This window comes from Rattus norvegicus, chromosome 18 (assembly GCF_021556685.1).
Source record: "Rattus norvegicus strain SHRSP/BbbUtx chromosome 18, alternate assembly SHRSP_T2T, whole genome shotgun sequence".
Taxonomy (NCBI): Eukaryota; Metazoa; Chordata; class Mammalia; order Rodentia; family Muridae; genus Rattus; species Rattus norvegicus.
In genome coordinates, this window is record NC_141551.1 from 65,866,743 (window position 1) to 65,887,922 (window position 21,180).

The 21,180-nt window shown below is 39.1% G+C and overlaps 1 protein-coding gene across 1 annotated transcript; it reads right to left on the minus strand.

Annotated features, from left to right (window-relative positions):
• Positions 1-15,839: 15,839 nt before the first annotated feature.
• Dynapl1 (dynactin associated protein-like 1) lies at positions 15,840-19,876 on the minus strand. The gene is made up of 3 exons (XM_087593732.1): positions 19,568-19,876; positions 17,425-17,505; positions 15,840-16,756 (listed from the first exon to the last, which is right to left on the minus strand). Exons 1-3 carry the CDS (start codon positions 19,622-19,624, stop codon positions 16,424-16,426), a joined length of 471 nt encoding a protein of 156 aa, XP_087449858.1. The 5' UTR covers positions 19,625-19,876; the 3' UTR covers positions 15,840-16,423.
• Between the last annotated feature and the right edge of the window lie 1,304 nt (positions 19,877-21,180).

A 21,180-nucleotide genomic window follows, 5' to 3' on the forward strand; every position in this document is an offset into this window, starting at 1 on the left:
ATAGAAGCAGTCATTAAAGTCTCCCAACCAAAAAGAGCCCAGGTCCAGACGGGTTTAGTGCAGAATTCTATCAAACCTTCATAGAAGACCTCATACCAATATTATCCAAACTATTCCACAAAATTGAAACAGATGGATCACTACCGAATATCTTCTACGAAGCCAAAATTACTCTTATACCTAAACCACACAAAGACACAACAAAGAAAGAGAACTTCAGACCAATTTCCCTTATGAATATCGACGCAAAAATACTCAACAAAATTCTGGCAAACCGAATTCAAGAGCACATCAAAACAATCATCCACCATGACCAAGTAGGCTTCATCCCAGGCATGCAGGGATGGTTTAATATACGGAAAACCATCAACGTGATCCATTATATAAACAAACTGAAAGAACAAAACCACATGATCATTTCATTAGACGCTGAGAAAGCATTTGACAAAATTCAACACCCCTTCATGATAAAAGTCCTGGAAAGAATAGGAATTCAAGGCCCATACCTGAACATAGTAAAAGCCATATACAGCAAACCAGTTGCTAACATTAAACTAAATGGAGAGAAATTCGAAGCAATCCCACTAAAATCAGGGACTAGACAAGGCTGCCCACTCTCTCCCTACTTATTCAATATAGTTCTTGAAGCTCTAGCCAGAGCAATCAGACAACAAAAGGAGGTCAAGGGGATACAGATCGGCAAAGAAGAAGTCAAAATATCACTGTTTGCAGATGATATGATAGTATATTTAAGTGATCCCAAAAGTTCCACCAGAGAACTACTAAAGCTGATAAACAACTTCAGCAAAGTGGCTGGGTATAAAATTAACTCAAATAAATCAGTAGCCTTCCTATACACAAAAGAGAAACAAGCCGAGAAAGAAATTAGGGAAACGACACCCTTCATAATAGACCCAAATAATATAAAGTACCTCGATGTGACTTTAACCAAGCAAGTAAAAGATCTGTACAATAAGAACTTCAAGACACTGAAGAAGGAAATTGAAGAAGACCTCAGAAGATGGAAAGATCTCCCATGCTCATGGATTGTCAGGATTAATATAGTAAAAATTGCCATTTTACCAAAAGCAATCTACAGATTCAATGCAATCCCCATCAAAATACCAATCCAGGGGCTGGGGATTTAGCTCAGTGGTAGAGCGCTTACCTAGGAAGCACAAGGCCCTGGGTTCGGTCCCCAGCTCCGAAAAAAAAAAAAAAAAACCAAAAAAAAAATACCAATCCAATTCTTCAAAGAGTTAGACAGAACAATTTGCAAATTCATCTGGAATAACAAAAAACCCAGGATAGCTAAAGCTATCCTCAACAATAAAAGGACTTCAGGGGGAATCACTATCCCTGAACTCAAGCAGTATTACAGAGCAATAGTGATAAAAACTGCATGGTATTGGTACAGAGACAGACAGATAGACCAATGGAATAGAATTGAAGACCCAGAAATGAACCCACACACCTATGGTCACTTGATTTTTGACAAAGGAGCCAAAACCATCCAATGGAAAAAAGATAGCATTTTCAGCAAATGGTGCTGGTTCAACTGGAGGGCAACATGTAGAAGAATGCAGATCGATCCATGCTTATCACCCTGTACAAAGCTTAAGTCCAAGTGGATCAAGGACCTCCACATCAAACCAGACACACTCAAACTAATAGAAGAAAAACTAGGGAAGCATCTGGAACACATGGGCACTGGAAAAAATTTCCTGAACAAAACACCAATGGCTTATGCTCTAAGATCAAGAATCGACAAATGGGATCTCATAAAACTGCAAAGCTTCTGTAAGGCAAAGGACACTGTGGTTAGGACAAAACGGCAACCAACAGATTGGGAAAAGATCTTTACCAATCCTACAACAGATAGAGGCCTTATATCCAAAATATACAAAGAACTCAAGAAGTTAGACCGCAGGGAAACAAATAACCCTATTAAAAAATGGGGTTCAGAGCTAAACAAAGAATTCACAGCTGAGGAATGCCGAATGGCTGAGAAACACCTAAAGAAATGTTCAACATCTTTAGTCATAAGGGAAATGCAAATCAAAACAACCCTGAGATTTCACCTCACACCAGTGAGAATGGCTAAGATCAAAAACTCAGGTGACAGCAGATGCTGGCGAGGATGTGGAGAAAGAGGAACACTCCTCCATTGTTGGTGGGATTGCAGACTGGTAAAACCATTCTGGAAATCAGTCTGGAGGTTCCTCAGAAAATTGGACATTGAACTGCCTGAGGATCCAGCTATACCTCCCTTGGGCATATACCCAAAAGATGCCTCAACATATAAAAGGGACACGTGCTCCACTATGTTCATCGCAGCCTTATTTATAATAGCCAGAAAATGGAAAGAACCCAGATGCCCTTCAACAGAGGAATGGAAACAGAAAATGTGGTACATCTACACAATGGAATATTACTCAGCTATCAAAAACAACGAGTTTATGAAATTCGTAGGCAAATGGTTGGAACTGGAAAATATCATCCTGAGTGAGCTAACCCAATCACAGAAAGACATACATGGTATGCACTCATTGATAAGTGGCTATTAGCCCAAATGCTTGAATTACCCTAGATCCCTAGAACAAACGAAACTCAAGACGGATGATCAAAATGTGAATGCTTCACTCCTTCTTTAAATGAGGAAAAAGAATACCCTTGGCAGGGAAGGGAGAGGCAAAGATTAAAACAGAGACTGAAGGAACACCCATTCAGAGCCTGCCCCACATGTGGCCCATACATATACAGCCACCCAATTAGACAAGATGGATGAAGCAAAGAAGTGCAGACCGACAGGAGCCGGATGTAGATCGCTCCTGAGAGACACAGCCAGAATACAGCAAATACAGAGGCGAATGCCAGCAGCAAACCACTGAACTGAGAATAGGTCCCCTATTGAAGGAATCAGAGAAAGAACTGGAAGAGCTTGAAGGGGCTCGAGACCCCAAAAGTACAACAATGCCAAGCAACCAGAGCTTCCAGGGACTAAGCCACTACCTAAAGACTATACATGGACTGACCCTGGACTCTGACCCCATAGGTAGCAATGAATAGCCTAGTAAGAGCACCAGTGGAAGGGGAAGCCATGGGTCCTGCTAAGACTGAACCCCCAGTGAACTAGTCTATGGGGGGGAGGGCGGCAATGGGGGGAGGGTTGGGAGGGGAACACCCATAAGGAAGGGGAGGGGGGAGGGGGATGTTTGCCCGGAAACCGGGAAAGGGAATAACACTTGAAATGTATATAAGAAATACTCAAGTTAATAAAAAAAAATAAAATAAAATAAATAAAAAATAATAAACAAACAAAAAACCACAGTGAGACACAAATTACCAAAACAAAACAAATAGTGCATGCACACACACACACACACACACACACACACACAATCTATTTTGTGCTGACCAGTTACTTTAGGCCTACCCTGGTGTATGATTGGTATATTCAGTAACATTCCATTAGAGAACACTAAGTTTTCTTTTTCCAGTAGGTCTCGATTGCCAGTAGCTTTTAGTTAGGAGTGAGAATATGTGTCTAATTTCCATTCACAGTGCTAGGGATTTTGTCTGGTGTAAATCTATGTATGTCTGTGGCTGCCTTTGCAGTCTCTGTGGGTTTATTTGCATATCAGTTCTGTTGTATCTGGATGACACTATTTTCTTGCAATCGGCTACAGTCTCTGGCTCTCACATTCTTTCTACTTCCTCTTCTGTATAGAGCCCTGAACTTTTTTTTTTTCCTCCATCTTTATCAACTTGGGTATTTCTCATTTACATTTTGATTGTTATTCCCTTTCCCAGTTTCCGGGGCAACATCCCCCTAATCCCTCCCCATCCCCTTCTCTTTGGGTGTTCCCCTCCCCATCCTCCCCCCATTGCTGCCCTCCCCCCAACAGTCTAGTTCACTGGGGGTTCAGTCTTAGCAGGACCCAGGGCTTCCCCTTCCACTGGTGCTCTTACTAGGATATTCATTGCTACCTATGAGGTCAGAGTCCAGGGTCAGTCCATGTATAGTCTTTAGGTAGTGGCTTAGTCCCTGGAAGCTCTGGTTGCTTGACATTGTTGTTCATATGGGGTCTCAAGCCCCTTCAAGCTCTTTCAGTCCTTTCTACGATTCCTTCAACGGGGGTCCCGTTCTCAGTTCAGTGGTTTGCTGCTGGCATTCGCCTCTGTATTTGCCATATTCTGACTGTGTCTCTCAGGAGAGATCTACATCCGGCTCCTGTCGGTCTGCACTTGTTTGCTTCATCCATATTGTCTAATTGGGTGGCTGTATATGTATGGGCCACATGTAGGTCAGGCTCTGAATGGGTGTTCCTTCTGCTTCTGTTCTAAACTTTGCCTCCCTATTCCCTCCCAAGGGTATTCTTGTTCCCCTTTTAAAGAAGGAGTGAAGCATTTGCATTTTGGTCATCCTTCTTGATTTTCGTGTAGGACCCTGAACTTGATGAAGACATCTCACTTAGGCCTAAGTGCACCAAAGTCTCTCACTCTCTGATGATGTGTATAATAATTCATCACTAGTAGTCATTTTAATGTTGTATTATTTTAATAGACTAATAGTCATATGTTGTTCCCTAAGGCCTAAGACATAGTCCCTGGTTCTTGGCCACTTTAGCAGTGTGAAATATGGGATTTAGACTTAAATCCGACTTTAAAAGTTACCATTGGTTACTTCTACAATATTCATGCCACTTTTGCACCAACATATCTTGCAGGCAGGTCATTGTAGCAAGGTTGGTAGCTGGGTAATAGTGATGATTATTTTCCCCTCTGTTAGATAGCACTTAAAATATCTTCTAGCAGTATGAATGCTGTTAAGTAGGGGTGAAGTTTCGATTTGGGTCCATGTTTAATAACATAGGTAAAATGTTCTTTTAGAAACGGGGACTTAGCATCATGTTATTGAGAGTAACCAATATCCTTGGCAATAGCTTATGATGGTTGGGTGTAGGGTAGAAAATGGGACCCATTTGGTCAATGAATCAAAGAGATGGAACCCATCCCTAGCACTGGAAGCATCACTTCGTAGAATAAGATGTCTAGCCAGGGTTCTGTCTCTCGCATTAGATGGTACGTCCATAAATCCTTTTCATATATATATGACTAGAAAAAAGAGCATCTGATCTCCTGGAAATGGAGCTACAGATGGTTGTAAACCGTCTAGTGTGAGTGCGGGACCTGAACGAGTTCTATTCATGCTCTGTAACGGCAGAGTCATCTCCTCAGCTCCTTGGTCTTACCATTCTTACATCTCTCTATGTTGGGAGTAATTGGAATGTTTCCATCTTCCACAAACATGCTACTCTTAAATGTGCTATAAGAAATAGCTTTTCACCCGACTCGATCTGGATTCTTAATTATTCATTACACGTTTTAAGAGAGGACAGATTATATTAAAGGCCATGAACACAGAAAACATCCTTATAAATGTGACTTTTTAAACAAAGGAAAATATTATTAGTGGTTGTTTCTGGTGCTAAGAAAATTGGCTAATATTTTGTACATCTGCATACTCCTTTGAATTCTTCAATTTTCTCTGCATGATGAACATGTTTGACTTATATCAGAAAGATGAATTTAAAAGATCAAGCAAGTTTCTAAACAACCTTAAGACCCACCTCAACTGTTGTGTCTTCCATAAGACCTTTGCCAATTTTCCCAGAAAAGAAAATCTATAAATCCATACGTGGTGCAACTCTGATCCCTCACAGACGGGACCCTTTTGTTTTTCATTACAAATAGTAGTTACTTGAGGAGAGATAGTTTAAAATGTTCTTTTATTTCTCCACTCCCATTAACATAGTAAATATGTGAACAGAGATTTTTAAACCAAAATAGAAAATACATTTTCTCTAATTCATAAATCATACATAAAGTATTGTGAATTTTAACCACCCCTTTATACTAGAACTCACTGCTTCTATATAACTGTGATTGGGCGCCTACTTTTCACTGTCCTTCCCCCCTTCTCCTCCTTTTACCCTTTCCAGCCTCTAGTTATTTTCTATATTCAGACCAATTATCTTTATAGCATCCTTATGAGAACATGCCAAATTTATTTTCCTAAAACTTAATGATATTTTAATTGCCTTGACTTGGTCATTGTGCATTGTATGTGAGTTTTAAATTATATATCTCCTACACATGTATACTTATCAAATATTAATAAGAATTTGGCAGCAGCTGTGATAGACTGTTGGTGACATCTCAGCACTTGGAAGGTAGAGAAAAGAAGATTGTGAATTCAAGGCCAACCCTGGAGTATAGAGGGTGTTGATATGCCCAAAATAACTAAAACTTAAAAAAACTTTACAGTTGGATGTGATGACCCTCCCTTGTAATCCTAGCAGAGGCAAGAGAGTTGCTCTGAGTTCAAGGCCAATTAAGGATATATAGTGAATCTCAAGCCAGCGCAGATTATAAAATGAGACTTTGTCTTGACAAAATTTTTGAGGAGGTAGAAATACCACCTACTCCACTCTGTCTATAGTATATTATTCACATGAATGGAATTATCAAATCATAAATGTGTATAATTTAGATATAATATTTGAAGGAACATAGTCCTTGGGGAATAGCTTACTGGTTTCACGGAAGTTGAGTGATGCATCACACTCTGCTGTGTAACAGATGATCCTTCTTGCAAATGGTGGAGAGTGGCAGAGCAAGGCAGCAGTGCCCTTAGGACTACTGTCTAATAGAGCTATTATTCTCTTATGTATCTATGCTAGGTGTGGTTATGCTCCAATCAACACTGACAATTGCTAACGCCTTGTCAACCAGAGCAACATAGGAAATAAGGTCTTCCAATCCAATCGTCATCATATTCCTCTGAAGTTTGACTGCTGTGGAAATTTCTCGGGAATTCCAGCAACACATAATCCAGGTGACTACCCTGTTCTGCAGAGTAAAGCCTTATAACTTTCCTGTCAGTGTCAATTTGTATTCTGCATATTCCATAGTTGTTTTTGAGACTATTAATCTCCTGTAATTCATGGTGGCTTAGAAGACTATTCTTTGAGTCTTTTACTCACAGTGAGGAATAAACTAAGGATTAATAGCTTGCCTATAAATGACAAACTTGGAGTAAGAAGACACTCCACCTTATGCAAAGCAAGACTGACCTGATTAGGAGTCATGGGAGAACGAGATCAATATGGGGTGTGAGCAGTGAGTAATAGTCACTTAGGGTCTGAGTCACAATTCAGTCTAAGGGGAGATAGATGATAGACAGACAGACAGACAGACAGACAGATGATAGATAGATAGATAGATAGATAGATAGATAGATAGATAGATGATAGAGATAGATAGATAGATAGATAGATAGATAGATAGATAGATAGATAGATAGATAGATAGATAGATAATGGATGGATGGATGGATGGATGGATGGATGGATGGATGGATGGATGGATGGATATATGATATATGGATGGTTAGATAGATCACTTTCTCATAAAAGAGGCAGAGGGGAAGCAGGCTAAATAAGAAAACAGGGTGAACTTAACACTTCACTAGAAATCAAAACCCTAAACTTCTCATTCTTGAATGAATGTGTGGGCCTAAAACACTGAAGGGCACTCTAAAACGAAAATGCATTGAGCTGACCCCAGTCTGTTCCTGGAGCCAAGCTCAATGGGTCCTCAGGAGAGGCCACCCTGATATAGGTGATTGGAAGGTAAACATAATTCAGAGAAATAGCTGTGGTCCCCAGAGAAACACCTAGAACAGAGAAATAGCTGTTGTCCCTGGAGGTACACTGCAAGAAGAAAATGTGGTTTTCTGAAATTCCTGCTCCCCCAACAGGGAGAATGAAAGCAGAAAAGGGATTTTGGAAGAAGGTTTCAATGGAAGCAACCATCATCTACAGCACACATTTTACTTTGGAGGAACCATGAGACAAAATATTAGTGAGCCAGGTACTTCAAATGAAAATGGACTTAACAATGCCTGACAGAGAATAAATTTCTTAATGGAGGACATAATTATTCTACAGAAAACTATTAAACTATGTAATCTACGTAACTGTATTATAACTCTTCAGACTTTTAGTCCTTACAACTCTGTAAGCTATATACTACCGTTATTCATTCCTCTTTAACAAATGGCAATCCACATTGAACCTTGAGGAGATCATAATTAATATATGGAACTTATACTGATATTCCGTTTTCTTTGTCCTACAAACCCATGTTTCTAATCACAATGAATGAGGGATCCCTCTTCTATAGTAAAAGTACATCGTCGCCAATTCCAGGTGGCTCTTCTAACTCATAAAGAGAGCAGTTAATAGTAGTAACCCCAGCTTTCCTGGGGATGCTCCTTCTAGGTGCAGAATGCCCCATGCCTGTGTTGGCCCATTATCTTCACAGCAACTTTAGAAAGAAACTGAGTGCCTCAAGTGTACAGACTAAGATGCTGATGACGAGGGGTTGGGGATTTAGCTCAGCGGCAGAGTGCTTGCCTAACAAGCACAAGGCCCTGGGTTCGGTCCCCAGCTCCAAAAAAAAAAAAAAGAAAAAAAAAGATGCTGATGACGAGAAAGGTTAAAACACCCCCCACACAGTCACACACTGAGAGCTATGCTACTAAGGTAGAGAAGAAAATCTCCAAATCTCCTTTGGTCTTTTATGCCCAGTGTAAGAGTCCCAGCTTTTGGTGTTCTAGGAAGAAAGCTATTACTTTTGTGAGATGTTTCCTTTCTCAGCAGAAAAAAAAAACCTTGGCATAAGAACACTTTTGGGGGGCAGGGATATGGATTTTGGTGGATGGGTGGATAGAAAAATGGGAAGGATATGGGAGGATGTGGAGAAGAGGAAACTGTCCACAAAGTATATTGTATTTTTACTTTAAAAAAAGTACAAAACCAAAGAACACTTGGATCAGGGAGAAGAAAGACTGGATGAAGCATTTGAGCTCATCTCTTACCCTTGTTCAGGCTGCAGACCAGGACACTATAACCTGCTTGTTGAAATCCATCAGTTAACTACACTTGGGTTATTAAGATGTTCTTTTTTTTGTCTTTCTTTTTTTTATTTATTTAATACTTAATAATAATTCTTTGGTTTCCGGGCAAACATCCCCCTCCCCCCTCCCCTTCCTTATGGGTGTTCCCCTCCCAACCCTCCCCCCATTGCCGCCCTCCCCCCACCAGTCTAGTTCACTGGGGGTTCAGTTATTAAGATGCTCTTGAGGGAATAATCTGTGAGAATTCCACGTGCTACAAAAATTAAGACATAGGAATGTACCTCATTTATGTTTTAAAATCTTGATATTCCAAATCGATGGTTCTCATAGTAAAAATGTTACTAATTTTTAAAAATTATTGGTTGTTTTAGGAGAAAGAAGCATTAGCTATTGCACAACATACGCTGTGTCATTCTTGCATGCAGGAAATAAATCCTTTAATATCGCATGCAAACCTCACCTCAGATCATTTCCCAAGTATTTCTTGCATACATTTTACTTTATATCCCACCCCATCCTAAGCTTTGAGCAAAGCATGAGTAAAACTTCCTCAGACATTTCCACTCTCTCCTAACAGTCTTCTTACGTGGATAACATAATCACTTGAAATTTTCTCATTATTTTATCAACTTCTAATTGAATGAGGAGAAAGGCCAACAACTGAACCACGTGACAATGGAAAACCCACCCAAACATAATGATTTCGCCACTATCTCATAGTGATGGACGGCCCTGGTTAACATCTACTTAATGTCCATCATGTGCCAGACTAATATTTTATGTGCTTTACCTGTATTAGTTCACTTACACTCTCAGGAACTGTACAAAATAAGCAGTGCTTTATCCACTCTTTCTGGATGAGAAAACAGGTGAGGAAAGGTGGTTTACAGTTCCCAAGGTCACATAGTGACTGAGGAAGCTAGAATTCAGCTACTGGCTGCTTAGCTGTAGAGTTTGAACAACTTCTATGCCGTCCTTCATTGAGACCCAGAAAGAAAATAACAAAGCAAAACTGGATCTCAAAGGCAGTGAAAGGTAAAAATGAAATTCCATTTTCTCAGAAGAGAAAATACCAAGAGAAAAGTGCCAAGCCCCATTTTGCTTCTTCCATTTGTTCTTCCAATATCCATCAATATCCTCCCAAATGTTGCGTAAGGTAAGTAGAACCCATTGAAGAGTGTCTTGAATGCATTCATGAATACAAGGAAACAGTCAAATCTAAATCCGAAAACCTTTCACACTCAAGCAGAGGCCCATAGTTTGGGTTGTAATCTTAGCTTTAGGCACCAGTGCACCAATGAGACCCATGAGGTAAAGGGATTAAATGCTCTGCACTGTGCCTACAAGCTCCACATCCCTCCAAAGACAGTTCCAGTTCCAGCTCCACTCCCTTCCTGCCCTGGATTGGATGATTCCTCAGGCTCCTCTGGCTGTGTGATGTCTCTGTGATATTATTGTCTGTGTGCATTCATCTGAAGAACATGGGTACTTTGTTCTCCCTGCCAATACAGGGCTGGGTTCTTTGAAGTGATACAAAGGTAGAAAGAATGAGCCACTCCTCTCTGGAAGAACTGCTGTGGTTCCTCAGGGAAGGTGAGCCTCCTGGAGACACGAGTCCTTAGACAGTGAGGTTGGCACCTAAGGCCAGTTCATCGCTGCATCATAAATGACTCATTATTATTAGAACTCATTATAATTTTGTAACTGCCAGACGTTTATTCAAAAATTATAAAGAAAACCTGAGGTTTGTGAAGAGATTAGAAACGGAGAGAAAAAAATGCCTGCATATCCCTCTTAATGTCTTCATTTCATTACCATATCAGACTCTTGGCTGTCCCCAATATTCACCATCCCTTTTTCCTACATAAAACACAACTCATATGTTAGATAGATACATTCATACATCTTTCTAGCCTCTTTGTGGCACCTAGACATCGGCATATGACTAATTACTGTAATTGGAAAATGATAGAATTGCTATAAAAAAATTTGGGGAAGATTTGTGCTTTGAAGTATGTGACTTTCTTTATTCCAGTAACTTATCAATTACAATAAATTTAACATTACAGACTGATAGAATTGTCTTTAAGGTAGTTAGCAGAAAGCAATAGGAGTTTCTTGTTCCATTTATAAGAAAAGTAATGATTTCCTTCTAGGTCAGAAACAAATGTAGGGACAAATACACTTGATGTCACAGAACCTGTGCACACTATGTTCTGATAAACTAAATCTCAGAGGAGGTGTGTACTCACACGAAAGACGTGAAATGCTTTGCCTTCTTCTCTATATTATGCTATCACATGCTTCTTTAGTTGGTTTTCTATTGTGAGATCTCTCAAAGACAATTGAAATCCATTTTCTCTGATTTGTACAAAAGCAATTTGAGAAAGAAACCTCACACAAGATAAGCATAAACAGAAAAAGTGATTAAAAAGTACTTTGCCAGATATTTAAGATAACAGGCACTTATGAGAATAATTTAAAATGCCTCACTGCCACTAGACTTCAGTGGATGAATGTTAGTGCTGTAAATACCAAAATGTATGATAGGAAAGTATGAGGATTTTAGTATGTGTTGAGTTGATCATTAGAACTAGGCAAGCTTTAGACATGGTTGTAGGCAAGGGTACCTGCTGAATGTTCACGCCTCGCCGCTCAATACTGTCATTCATTCTAAACCACTTACCTACTGAATGAGCACACCTCACTCAACAGTATCACATCACTTTAAAAACAGTGTTAGGTGAGATACTTTAAGCCTTAAAGGTAACTCCCACAACTCTGTGGACTACTGTGGCTGGGTATAAAATTAACTCAAACAAATCAGTAGCTTTTCCCTACTAAAAGAATAAACAGGCTGAGAAAGAAATTAGGATAATGACACCCTTCACAATAGTCCCAAATAATATAAAATACCTCAGTGTGACTTTAACTGAGCAAGTGAAAGATCTGTATAACAAGAACTTCATGTCTCTGAAGAAAGAAATTGAAGAAGATCTCAGAAGATGGAAAGACTTCCCATGCTCATGGATTGGCAGAATTAATATAGTAAAACTGGCCATTTTGCCAAAAGCAATCTATAGGTTCAATGCAATCCCATCAAAATTCCAATTCAATTCTTCATAGGGTTAGAAAAAGCAATTTGCAAATTCATTTGGAATAACCAAAAACCCACGATAGTGAAAACTATACTGAACAATCAAAGAACTTCTGGGGGAATCATCATCCCTGACCTCAAGCAGCATTGCAGAGCAATAGTGATAAAAAACTGTATGGTATTGGTACAGAGACAGACAGATAGACCAATGGAACAGAATTGAAGACACAGAAATGAACCCAGACACTTGATCTTTGACAAAGGAGCACTAACCATCCAGTGGAAAAAGATAGCATTTTCAACAAATGGTGCTGGTTTAACTGGAGGTCAGCATGTGAAAGAATGCAAATTGGTCCATTTTTATCACCCTGAATAAAGCTAAAGTCCAAGTGGATCAAGGACCTCCACATCAAACCAGATACACTCAAACTAATAGAAAAAAAGTGGGGAAGAGTCTCAATCACATGGGCACTGGGGAAAATTTCCTGAAAAAAACACCAATGGCTCATGCTCTAAGATCAAGAATCGACAAATGGGACCTCAGAAAACTGCAAAGATCCTATAAGGCAAAGGACACAGTCATTAGGAAAAAATGGCAACCAACAGATTGGGAAATCCTACATCCGATAGAGGGCTAATATCCAAAATATACAAAGAACTCAAGAAGGTAGACTCCAGAGAGCCAAATAACCCTATTAAAAATGGGGTACAGAGCTAAACAAAACATTCTCAGCTGACAAATATCGAATGGCTGAGAAGCACCTAAAGAAATGTTCAACATCCTTAGTCATCAGGGAAATGTAAATCAAAACAACTCTGAGAGTCCACCTCACACCAGTCAGAATGGCTAAGATAAAAAAAAACTGAGGTGACAGCAAATGCTGGTGAGGATGTGGAAAAAGAGGAACACTCCTCCATTGTTGGTGGGATTGCAAACTGGTACAACAACTCTGGAAATCAGCCTGGAGGTTCCTCAGAAAACTGGACGTTTCACTACCTGAGGATGCAGCTATACCTCTCCTTGGCATATACCCAAAAGATGCTCCAACATACAACAAAGACACATGCTCCACTATGTTCATAGCAGCCTTATTTCTAATAGCCAGAAGCTGGAAAGAACCCAGATGCCCTTCAATAGGTACAGAAAATATGGTACATCTACATAATGGAGTACTACTCAGCTATCAAAAACAACAGCTTCACAAAACTCATAAGCAAATGGATTGAACTGGAAAATATCATCCTGATTGAGTTAACCTAATCCCAGAAAAACATGCATGGTATGCACTCACTGATAAGTAGATAGTAGCCCAAAAGCTTGAATTACCCAAGATACAATACACAAACCACATGAAGCTCAAGAAGAAGGATGGCCAAAATGCAATGCTTCACTCCTTCTTAAAAGGGGGAACAAAAATATTCATAGGAGAGGATATGGAGGCAGAGTTTGAAGCAGTGAATGAAGGATCAGTCATTAAGAGCCCACGCCACATGTGCCCCATATATATACAATCACCAAGACTAGATAAGATTGATGAAGCGAAGAAGAGCATACTGACAGGAACCTGATATAGATGTCTCCTGAGAGACACAGCCAGACCATGTCAAATACAGAGGTGAATGCTAGCAGCAAACCATTGAACTGAGAATGGGACGGCCATTGGATGAATTAGAGAAAGGATTGAAAGAGTTGAAGGGGCTTTCGACCCCATAAGAACAGCAATGCCAACTAACCAGAGATCACCCAGTTAATAAACCACTACCCAAAAACTCTACATGGACTGACCCATGGCTCCAACTGCATATGTAGCAGAGGAAGGCCTTGTTGGGCACTAATGGAAGGAGAAGCTCTTGGTCCTGTCAAGGTTGGACCCTCATTGTAGGGAAATGTCAGGGAGGGAAGGAGGGTGTGGTTGGGGATGGGATCAGCTTTATAGAAGAAGGGGACTGGGATGGGATAGGGGGCTTATATCTCAGAAACTGGGAAAGGGAATAACATTTGAAATGTAAATAAAAATTCCAATAAAAATGTTTTAAATATTTTTTAAAAAAGATAAACAATGTGCCCCTCCAGTTATAGTGTTAAATTATATAAATATAATTTGAGGATGCGATTGATAGTGATCAAGGAAAAGAATGGTATGAGTGCATATAAATATATACTTGTTCATCTGAAGTGTACCCAGCATGTCTTTGTGTTTTATTTTATTTTATGCCTTGCATTCTTACCTTCTGTTTTAATCCAAATATTCACCTTTGTCCTATATTCAATCTTTGACTGAAACATTCATTGTTCATTTCTTACTGGTTGCCAGTTTCTTTTACTTCTCAATATGAAGATTTTTTCTATATAGATCAATAAGTATTCATTAACTTTTAAAAATCAATTTAATGAACATCTCGCTTCTCTCACTACTTCCATAGAAATGCAAAAAAAATTAATAATAAAAACCCAAAAAACAAAGACAGTTAAATACAAGTGATTTAGGAAGCCATCTAACTGGCTATGTGGTAGAGAGTGGCTAAAGAATTAACAAGCAGAAACCTACATTGTGCCAGGTCCACACAGTATCCCTCTTTCCTGTGGGAATGTTCATTGCAGTATACCCCTACTCGCTAGTGTTCATGGTGCTGTGCATGCTGTTGGAGAAGAAAAATAATATGCCTCAATCTCACTTAGAAACCCCGCAAACAAGAACAACTGGCCTGCCAACATCTACCCACCCTTGAAAGAATAGCACAAATGTTGTGGGTGGGACCAACTATTTTCTGATTAGATCTAAACCGTGCTCCATAAGATAAAAATCATGCCTGGTACTATTAACTGGACCCAAACCCATGACCTCCTAGAACATGAGCTTTGGTGAGGGCTAAATAATAGTAATAAACTGCCTCTAAATTCTTATTTTTATATGCATATGTATATCTCTTAACATTCATCAGAAAAGCTTCTCCTTGACATACATGTCAATTAACACAGAGATAGCCTGCAACTGGTCAAAGACTGTGGGGTGCTCTCAGTGCTAAACGGGACAATCATATCACACCCCTCTGTCCATGGCTTGGGAATCTTTGTAGACACGCCGTTCCAACAGGCAAAAGTGGTTGATAACTGCAAAGAATGTTTCCAACACTCAATAGAGGAGCTGCACAGAAGACTTTACAAGTAGTTGTAGTGAGAGCATGCATAAGACCTGCATAAAGTCCAGCCAAACCAAAAAATAGAAATAAAAATTCCAGCATAGGCAAGGAGAAGGTGGATAGGCAATGCCATCACACATTGTGGAGCTAATGGCATTTGATAGATTCTGGAAGATGGAGAGTCAACTTTACTTAATGAAGTGACCCTCATAGACTACTATATTCCAGGGCAAGCTCCATTCCCAAGACTTAAAGATGCAAACTGGTAGAGTACAGTATTCTAGGGCAAATCCCACACACAAGCCAGACTCAAAGAGCAAAAAGGAAAAACAAGTAAAAGAGAAATAACCCTCCATATTGCTTGGGAAGGATGGGAGCATGGAAAAAGTAGTTCTCAGAGGAGTAGGGGAAATGTGGACATCTTCCAAACACATTATGTAAAACTCTCAAAAAATAATAGAAGTAATTCCCAGAAGGTTGATATTACAAAATAGGTAACAAACCACTCTTTAAATTATTCTACACGAATCATTCAGATTCTATTGGAATTTTGCTTCTCTAATCATTTAACAGAGTGGGCCATGTTGCTGAGAAATCAAATATAAGAACTGGAGGTAGTATGCAAGATTAAGTTTATTGAAACTTGCAAATAGAAAAACTAGAACAACAAAAATGCAGGCAGAAGACACCTCAGCAAATTAAGACTCAGTGTCACAGGCTAGACAAATAGTGCCTCTGTCCTTCACAGTGCTCAACAATACATGTACTCTACACCACGCTACCCTCCCTGAATATCTAGTGGCCACCAGATAGACCTACACCTCTTGTCCCCTCTGTGATGTTCCTTTACCACACCTAACTCTCTTAAGGAGAGAAGTTGGAGAGCTAGAATTCATAAGCAGTAACATGATTAACCTAGCTGGCTTTGTCCTAGCCTTAGTCCTTTTTCACTGTCCCCTGACATGGAGAATGTCTGCAAATGAGAGCATTTCCAGAAGGTGGCAGTAACTGCTGTAGCCCTATCTTTCTCAGGTATTCAATAATGGGTGCAAGACTAGCACCATATGGAAATCAGCATAGATTAGTAGAGAACTAGATCAAATGAAGCCATGTGATATGGGATGCTATAGCGGTGTCTTGGATATGTCCTTTTCCCATGAGAATATTGATCTGGCTTGAGGACTGAGAGTTCACATTTGCTAGTCATAGTCAATTTCAACGACATGTTCTGGGGTGGTAATAGGCATCACTGTAGTAGATGTGGGTGGGGTGGAAGACAAGCTCGGGGTGGTTGTGTCAGGAGATGGAGAGGTCCCAGGTCCAGGTGAAGGGGTTGTGGTTGGAGATGGTGTAGAGGGAGAGACGCAGGGATCTTGGCAGGACCTTCCGTCTGTGTGAACGACGATGGTGGTATTGGTGGAGTTGCCAAAGTGGCCGAAGTAAAAGGCCAGAGCTGTAATGGCTGTGGCAACTAGACAAGCCAACAGGCATATTAGAAATATTTTCCAGAGGGAGCATGAGTTTTTCGTAACCTGAAAAGCATTACAATAAAGATTAGTTCTGCAAGCACAAAATGGTAACAGTAGCAGATTTCAATTAGGAGATGAATGTATTTTATTATTCTTAAAGACTCTTAGGGATATACAAATGTCTCCCCTTACACAGACACAACATAACATATAATTCTGTAAGGACAACAAAAATCCCTCAGTGATCCCTTCCATTTTAAAGCAATGTTTTCATATTAAATAGATTGCCTAAGAAATCATCATAATATTATCAAGCAAAAATGTCTCAAAGTAGATCTTTTTTTTTCTAATTAGTAGTGGCAAGTATAAAAGTGAAGGTGCATTTAGATCGTTGTCATTGGAAGGTGGAACATTACACGATCCTTTTGTTTATTTTTGCTCATTAACTCTTTCTAAACTCTCACATTAAATACTAACATTTGTAATTAAAATTATTAAGTATATTTTGCATGCCAAGCACAAGTACAAGGATCTCACCGAACTATACAGAGAGAGTAAATCAGCTTCAATCTATGGGATCTTAAAGAAACACGATCTAGTGCTATCACTTTGTGGGAGACTTTACGATGTCCCAGAAACCTCGTAGAAGTGCCAGAGAGGGACTTGACTGAATTATTTCAGGTCATTCTAAGAAACAGTAGCTGCGTCTAACCGACTCCCATCGACCTTACCTGATGCAGTTCACATGTCACGTGGTGTGACCTACAGCCGCACTGTGTCCCTTCGGTGGAACAGTATGGATTCCTTAATACCTGTACAGAAAGAAACAGAAAGTCAATAAAAAAAAAAAGCAAATAGCAAGCCCTAAACTTTAAGCATGAGGAAAGTTTACGTGATCTGGGAACATAGTATGTAAAACAAACACAAAATAATTCGAATGTAACACGGTGTAAAGGAAGCCTTAGATAAATTCTGTGAGCACAATGGCTTAGTGATGACGGATATGTTTATGGTTCACATCAAATGATCGAAGAAGGAAAATCAGTTGATCATATCGATAACTGCCTCAGCTCCATTGAACAAGCGTAAGGAGCCCGTCCTGACAAAAAGGGGTCAAGCGAAATGAGTTGGCAGGAGCTGAAATCGATGGGATAATTCCAAATGTAAAGGGGACGGTTTACCTCAAAATGATGTTTTAACAGGGAGGCATGAGGGCTGTCCCATGAAAGGAAGGAGATGTAGAGAAGGTTTTCCTGAAAGTTCTCCTCAGTACATATAGATAGTGAAAAGAGTAAAGACAAAATTGCCAGCATTTACAGGATAGTCTAATAGCAGAATCTTGAATAATCGACCATATGATCTATCAAAATAACAATACAGTTTATTAGTTGGAAATATATAAATGTGCATAAACATAAGGAAATGTATAAATGTATAAGGAACTATACATGAGAAAGCCATTGCTCTTGCGTGATGGGCTTGTGTGTCACCGTTCACACAATGAAGTGCACAAGTTGTCTAAATACAGTAGAATTTACATATAGAAGACGATAAACTTTGTTGGGGAACAAGAGGCAACTTCAGTCAGCATCCTCTACAAAATGGTTCAGTAATAGTATAACCTTAGTTCCCTGAATTATAAGTAATATGAGATGTGACTTAATTGGTATAAAATTAATATAATTATATATTGATAAATATCACGTAACTGTTCAAAATAAGGTTCCCCTGTCTCAGGTTTAAGCATCACAAGAGGGTTCAAATCACCTCTCACAGTGGTGAAAGAACGGTACCTGGTGGATTTGAACCCTTCCTTTGTTTGTTTTTTTTTCTTTTTCGTATTCTTTTCCTGTGTCTTTTCTTTTTCTACTTCTTTTCTTTGTTTCTTTCTTTTTATTGTCATTATGGAATTTTGTCTCATTGCTTTCTTGGCATAATTAAACATATTACATGAAGGACTGAATTGACTCAATACCTTCATTACTGTGAGTAAGCATCATAATTCACATTCATATGGGGTCCTAACTCAACTTCTGAATGTTTAAGGTTAGAGCAATGATGTGCGGCATTCTTGAAACCCCAGGGAAAATATCAACTACATATACAATAGTCTAGTCTTAGAAAACTAAACTGCTCTCATGTTCCACTTAAACTAACAAGGCAATATTCTACAAAGTTCTAACTTTCCCGTTGGTTTGTATGCAAATTCTAGTTGAAATAAATCATTTATTTTTGTGATATTGACAGAGATGTTGAACTGAAAAGTAGTTTTTTTTTATAAAAGAGTATATTAGAGAAAAATTCAGTTTCCGACTCTGAATAGCTTCACACATTCATAAACATTTCAGTTTCCTCCTTTGTGAAATCAAGGCATTAGTTTGAGTATGACATGAGATCATACTGGTTTTCGTGGATCTAATGTATTATCATCAAAGTTCTTCACTCCATGAGACACTTTCTATAATTGTTATCATGGTTATAAGTAGACACAGTTCTATGTAAAGAGTAAATAATAAGTGCTTCCAATGGATTAATCTATGTAAAAATAAAAGTAATATCACAATATTTGCTATTAATGATGACTCTTTACACCATCTATCCAAGTTAGTTTGGTTTTGGTTTTGGTTTCCTTGCAGGTATCTTCCTTATCATATATTTTGAAATAAACATATGATACATACAAGCATCAAAGCTAATTCCCGATATTCAAGAATATAAAAACATAGTTTGGCATACTATCCAGCTAATACATTTGTGATAATAACAACCAAATTCCCTCCACAATAGAAAGTTAAAAAGTCCCTGCAAGGTTACATGTTGAAATCAAGAGTATTAGACATGAGAGCTATTAAAAAAAAAGTGTGTAGTACTCACCTGCTGTGGCACATTTTGCTCAACATTCATGTTATACTGCTGCTGCTTTCTACCCATCCTTGGAGAGATGATCTCAGCTGCAATTCCAAGAAGCTATGTGCCAACTCTGTGAATTAGAATGAAGAAATGCTAACCCTCTGTTAGCTTAATAATTGTGCCTTTCATCGATGTGAATTCTATAAACTTATAGCTGTTTATCTTCTTGGAAAAGGTCTAAAGGACACTACACAATTAAAGAAAAGTAGAGGCACTGGCTGCCTTTTAAAGCTCCAAGGAGGAAAGACTTTACGATGCTGGGAATAGAGAAACACTTGCACCGCTGTTGATTTCACGCAGTTTCTCACAGTTAAGGAATCCTGTGAGGTTTCTGAACAAGCTACAAAGCCACTCCCCGATTATTCATATGGAGGAATCCTATACCTAAGCAAACACAAGGATTATGGCGTTGACTAAATGAAAAGGATTCAGTGATAAGACATGCTCAGAGTAGGGGATTAAGAGAAATTGAAGCTTCGCAGTAAATACAACTGTCTATTTTAAACGTAGGAGCAATCTTACATTAGTAACATGGGTGCCGTCCTTGTCATAAAACAGTTTGGCCACAGTGGTCAAACACTTGAAATGAACCAAGTTCCCTCTAGGTTCAAGATTGTGGCCCCACAAAATTGGATAGAACTAAATACTTTCAAAATCTTGTAATAGCTAAAGAAAACATAAGTGAATTACTAATGTTAGGCACACTTGCAAAGTTTTGAGCAAACGTAACTAGAAAACCTTTTGTTAATGAATAATAAACATATTTTGTCCTTAAAAAAGATAAATTTAGATGGTAGAGGACATCAGTTGTATTACTCTCATCAGTGACTATGTTCAATTGGTCAAAGAAAATAACATGGGAATGATTTTAGCTAACGGTATATATTAGGGATAATGTATTTAAGAAGCAGCTTTCAATATAGGATGATGTGAAGCTAAGGCCACCTGCTTTTTGGGATACGGTGTCTTGCTCTAGGTTATACAGGGGTTTTCCAGGTTTTTCTGTCATTGTTTCGGGAACAGAAAAGACTCAGAGAAAGAAGTTGTGCCCTGGGTCATTGGGGGGAGGGGCAGTGGACACGAAGCAGTAAGCAAAACCAAGAGGATGTTTGGAATGAACTTCAGAGTTCATGTTCTGTGTCCCTCTGGCAGATCCAAATTGTATCAGAGAACAAAAATACTGACATAAAAGACTCCGTGAGCCCCAAGTTTCTGAAGGATTATGCCCAGGAGGAGCTAGGGAAGGGAGTGAATACCACCCCAATAATAATATTTTGGGGGATACAGATTATATTCATCATGTTTATTGAGCTCCTGTGACATGATCTGGAAGTGAAATATCTTGATTAAATGGAATTGCTATTTTAGATCCTCAAGGATCCTTGGTACCATTCCCCCAAAGTGACTACGTTAATTCACATTCCCACACTGCCTGGTTCTCACTTCTCTCTACTCTCGCCAACCTTTGTCGACTCTTCCCTTTTAGAGAAAAGTTAGTTTAAAGGTGATGTCTCACCACTGTTTCCATCTGAGCTCCAGATGACGGTGACGTCGACCATCGAACTCTTCATTTACCT

Excerpts from the sequence above, each read along its gene's own strand:
- Dynapl1 (XM_087593732.1), bottom strand. The coding sequence starts at position 19,624 with ATGGGTAGAAAGCAGCAGCAGTATAACATGAATGTTGAGCAAAATGTG. Across the intron at positions 17,506-19,567 it reads AGCAAAATGTGCCACAGCAG|GTATTAAGGAATCCATACTG; the intron begins GTGAGTACTACA and ends CTTTCTGTACAG. Across the intron at positions 16,757-17,424 it reads TGACATGTGAACTGCATCAG|GTTACGAAAAACTCATGCTC; the intron begins GTAAGGTCGATG and ends AATGCTTTTCAG.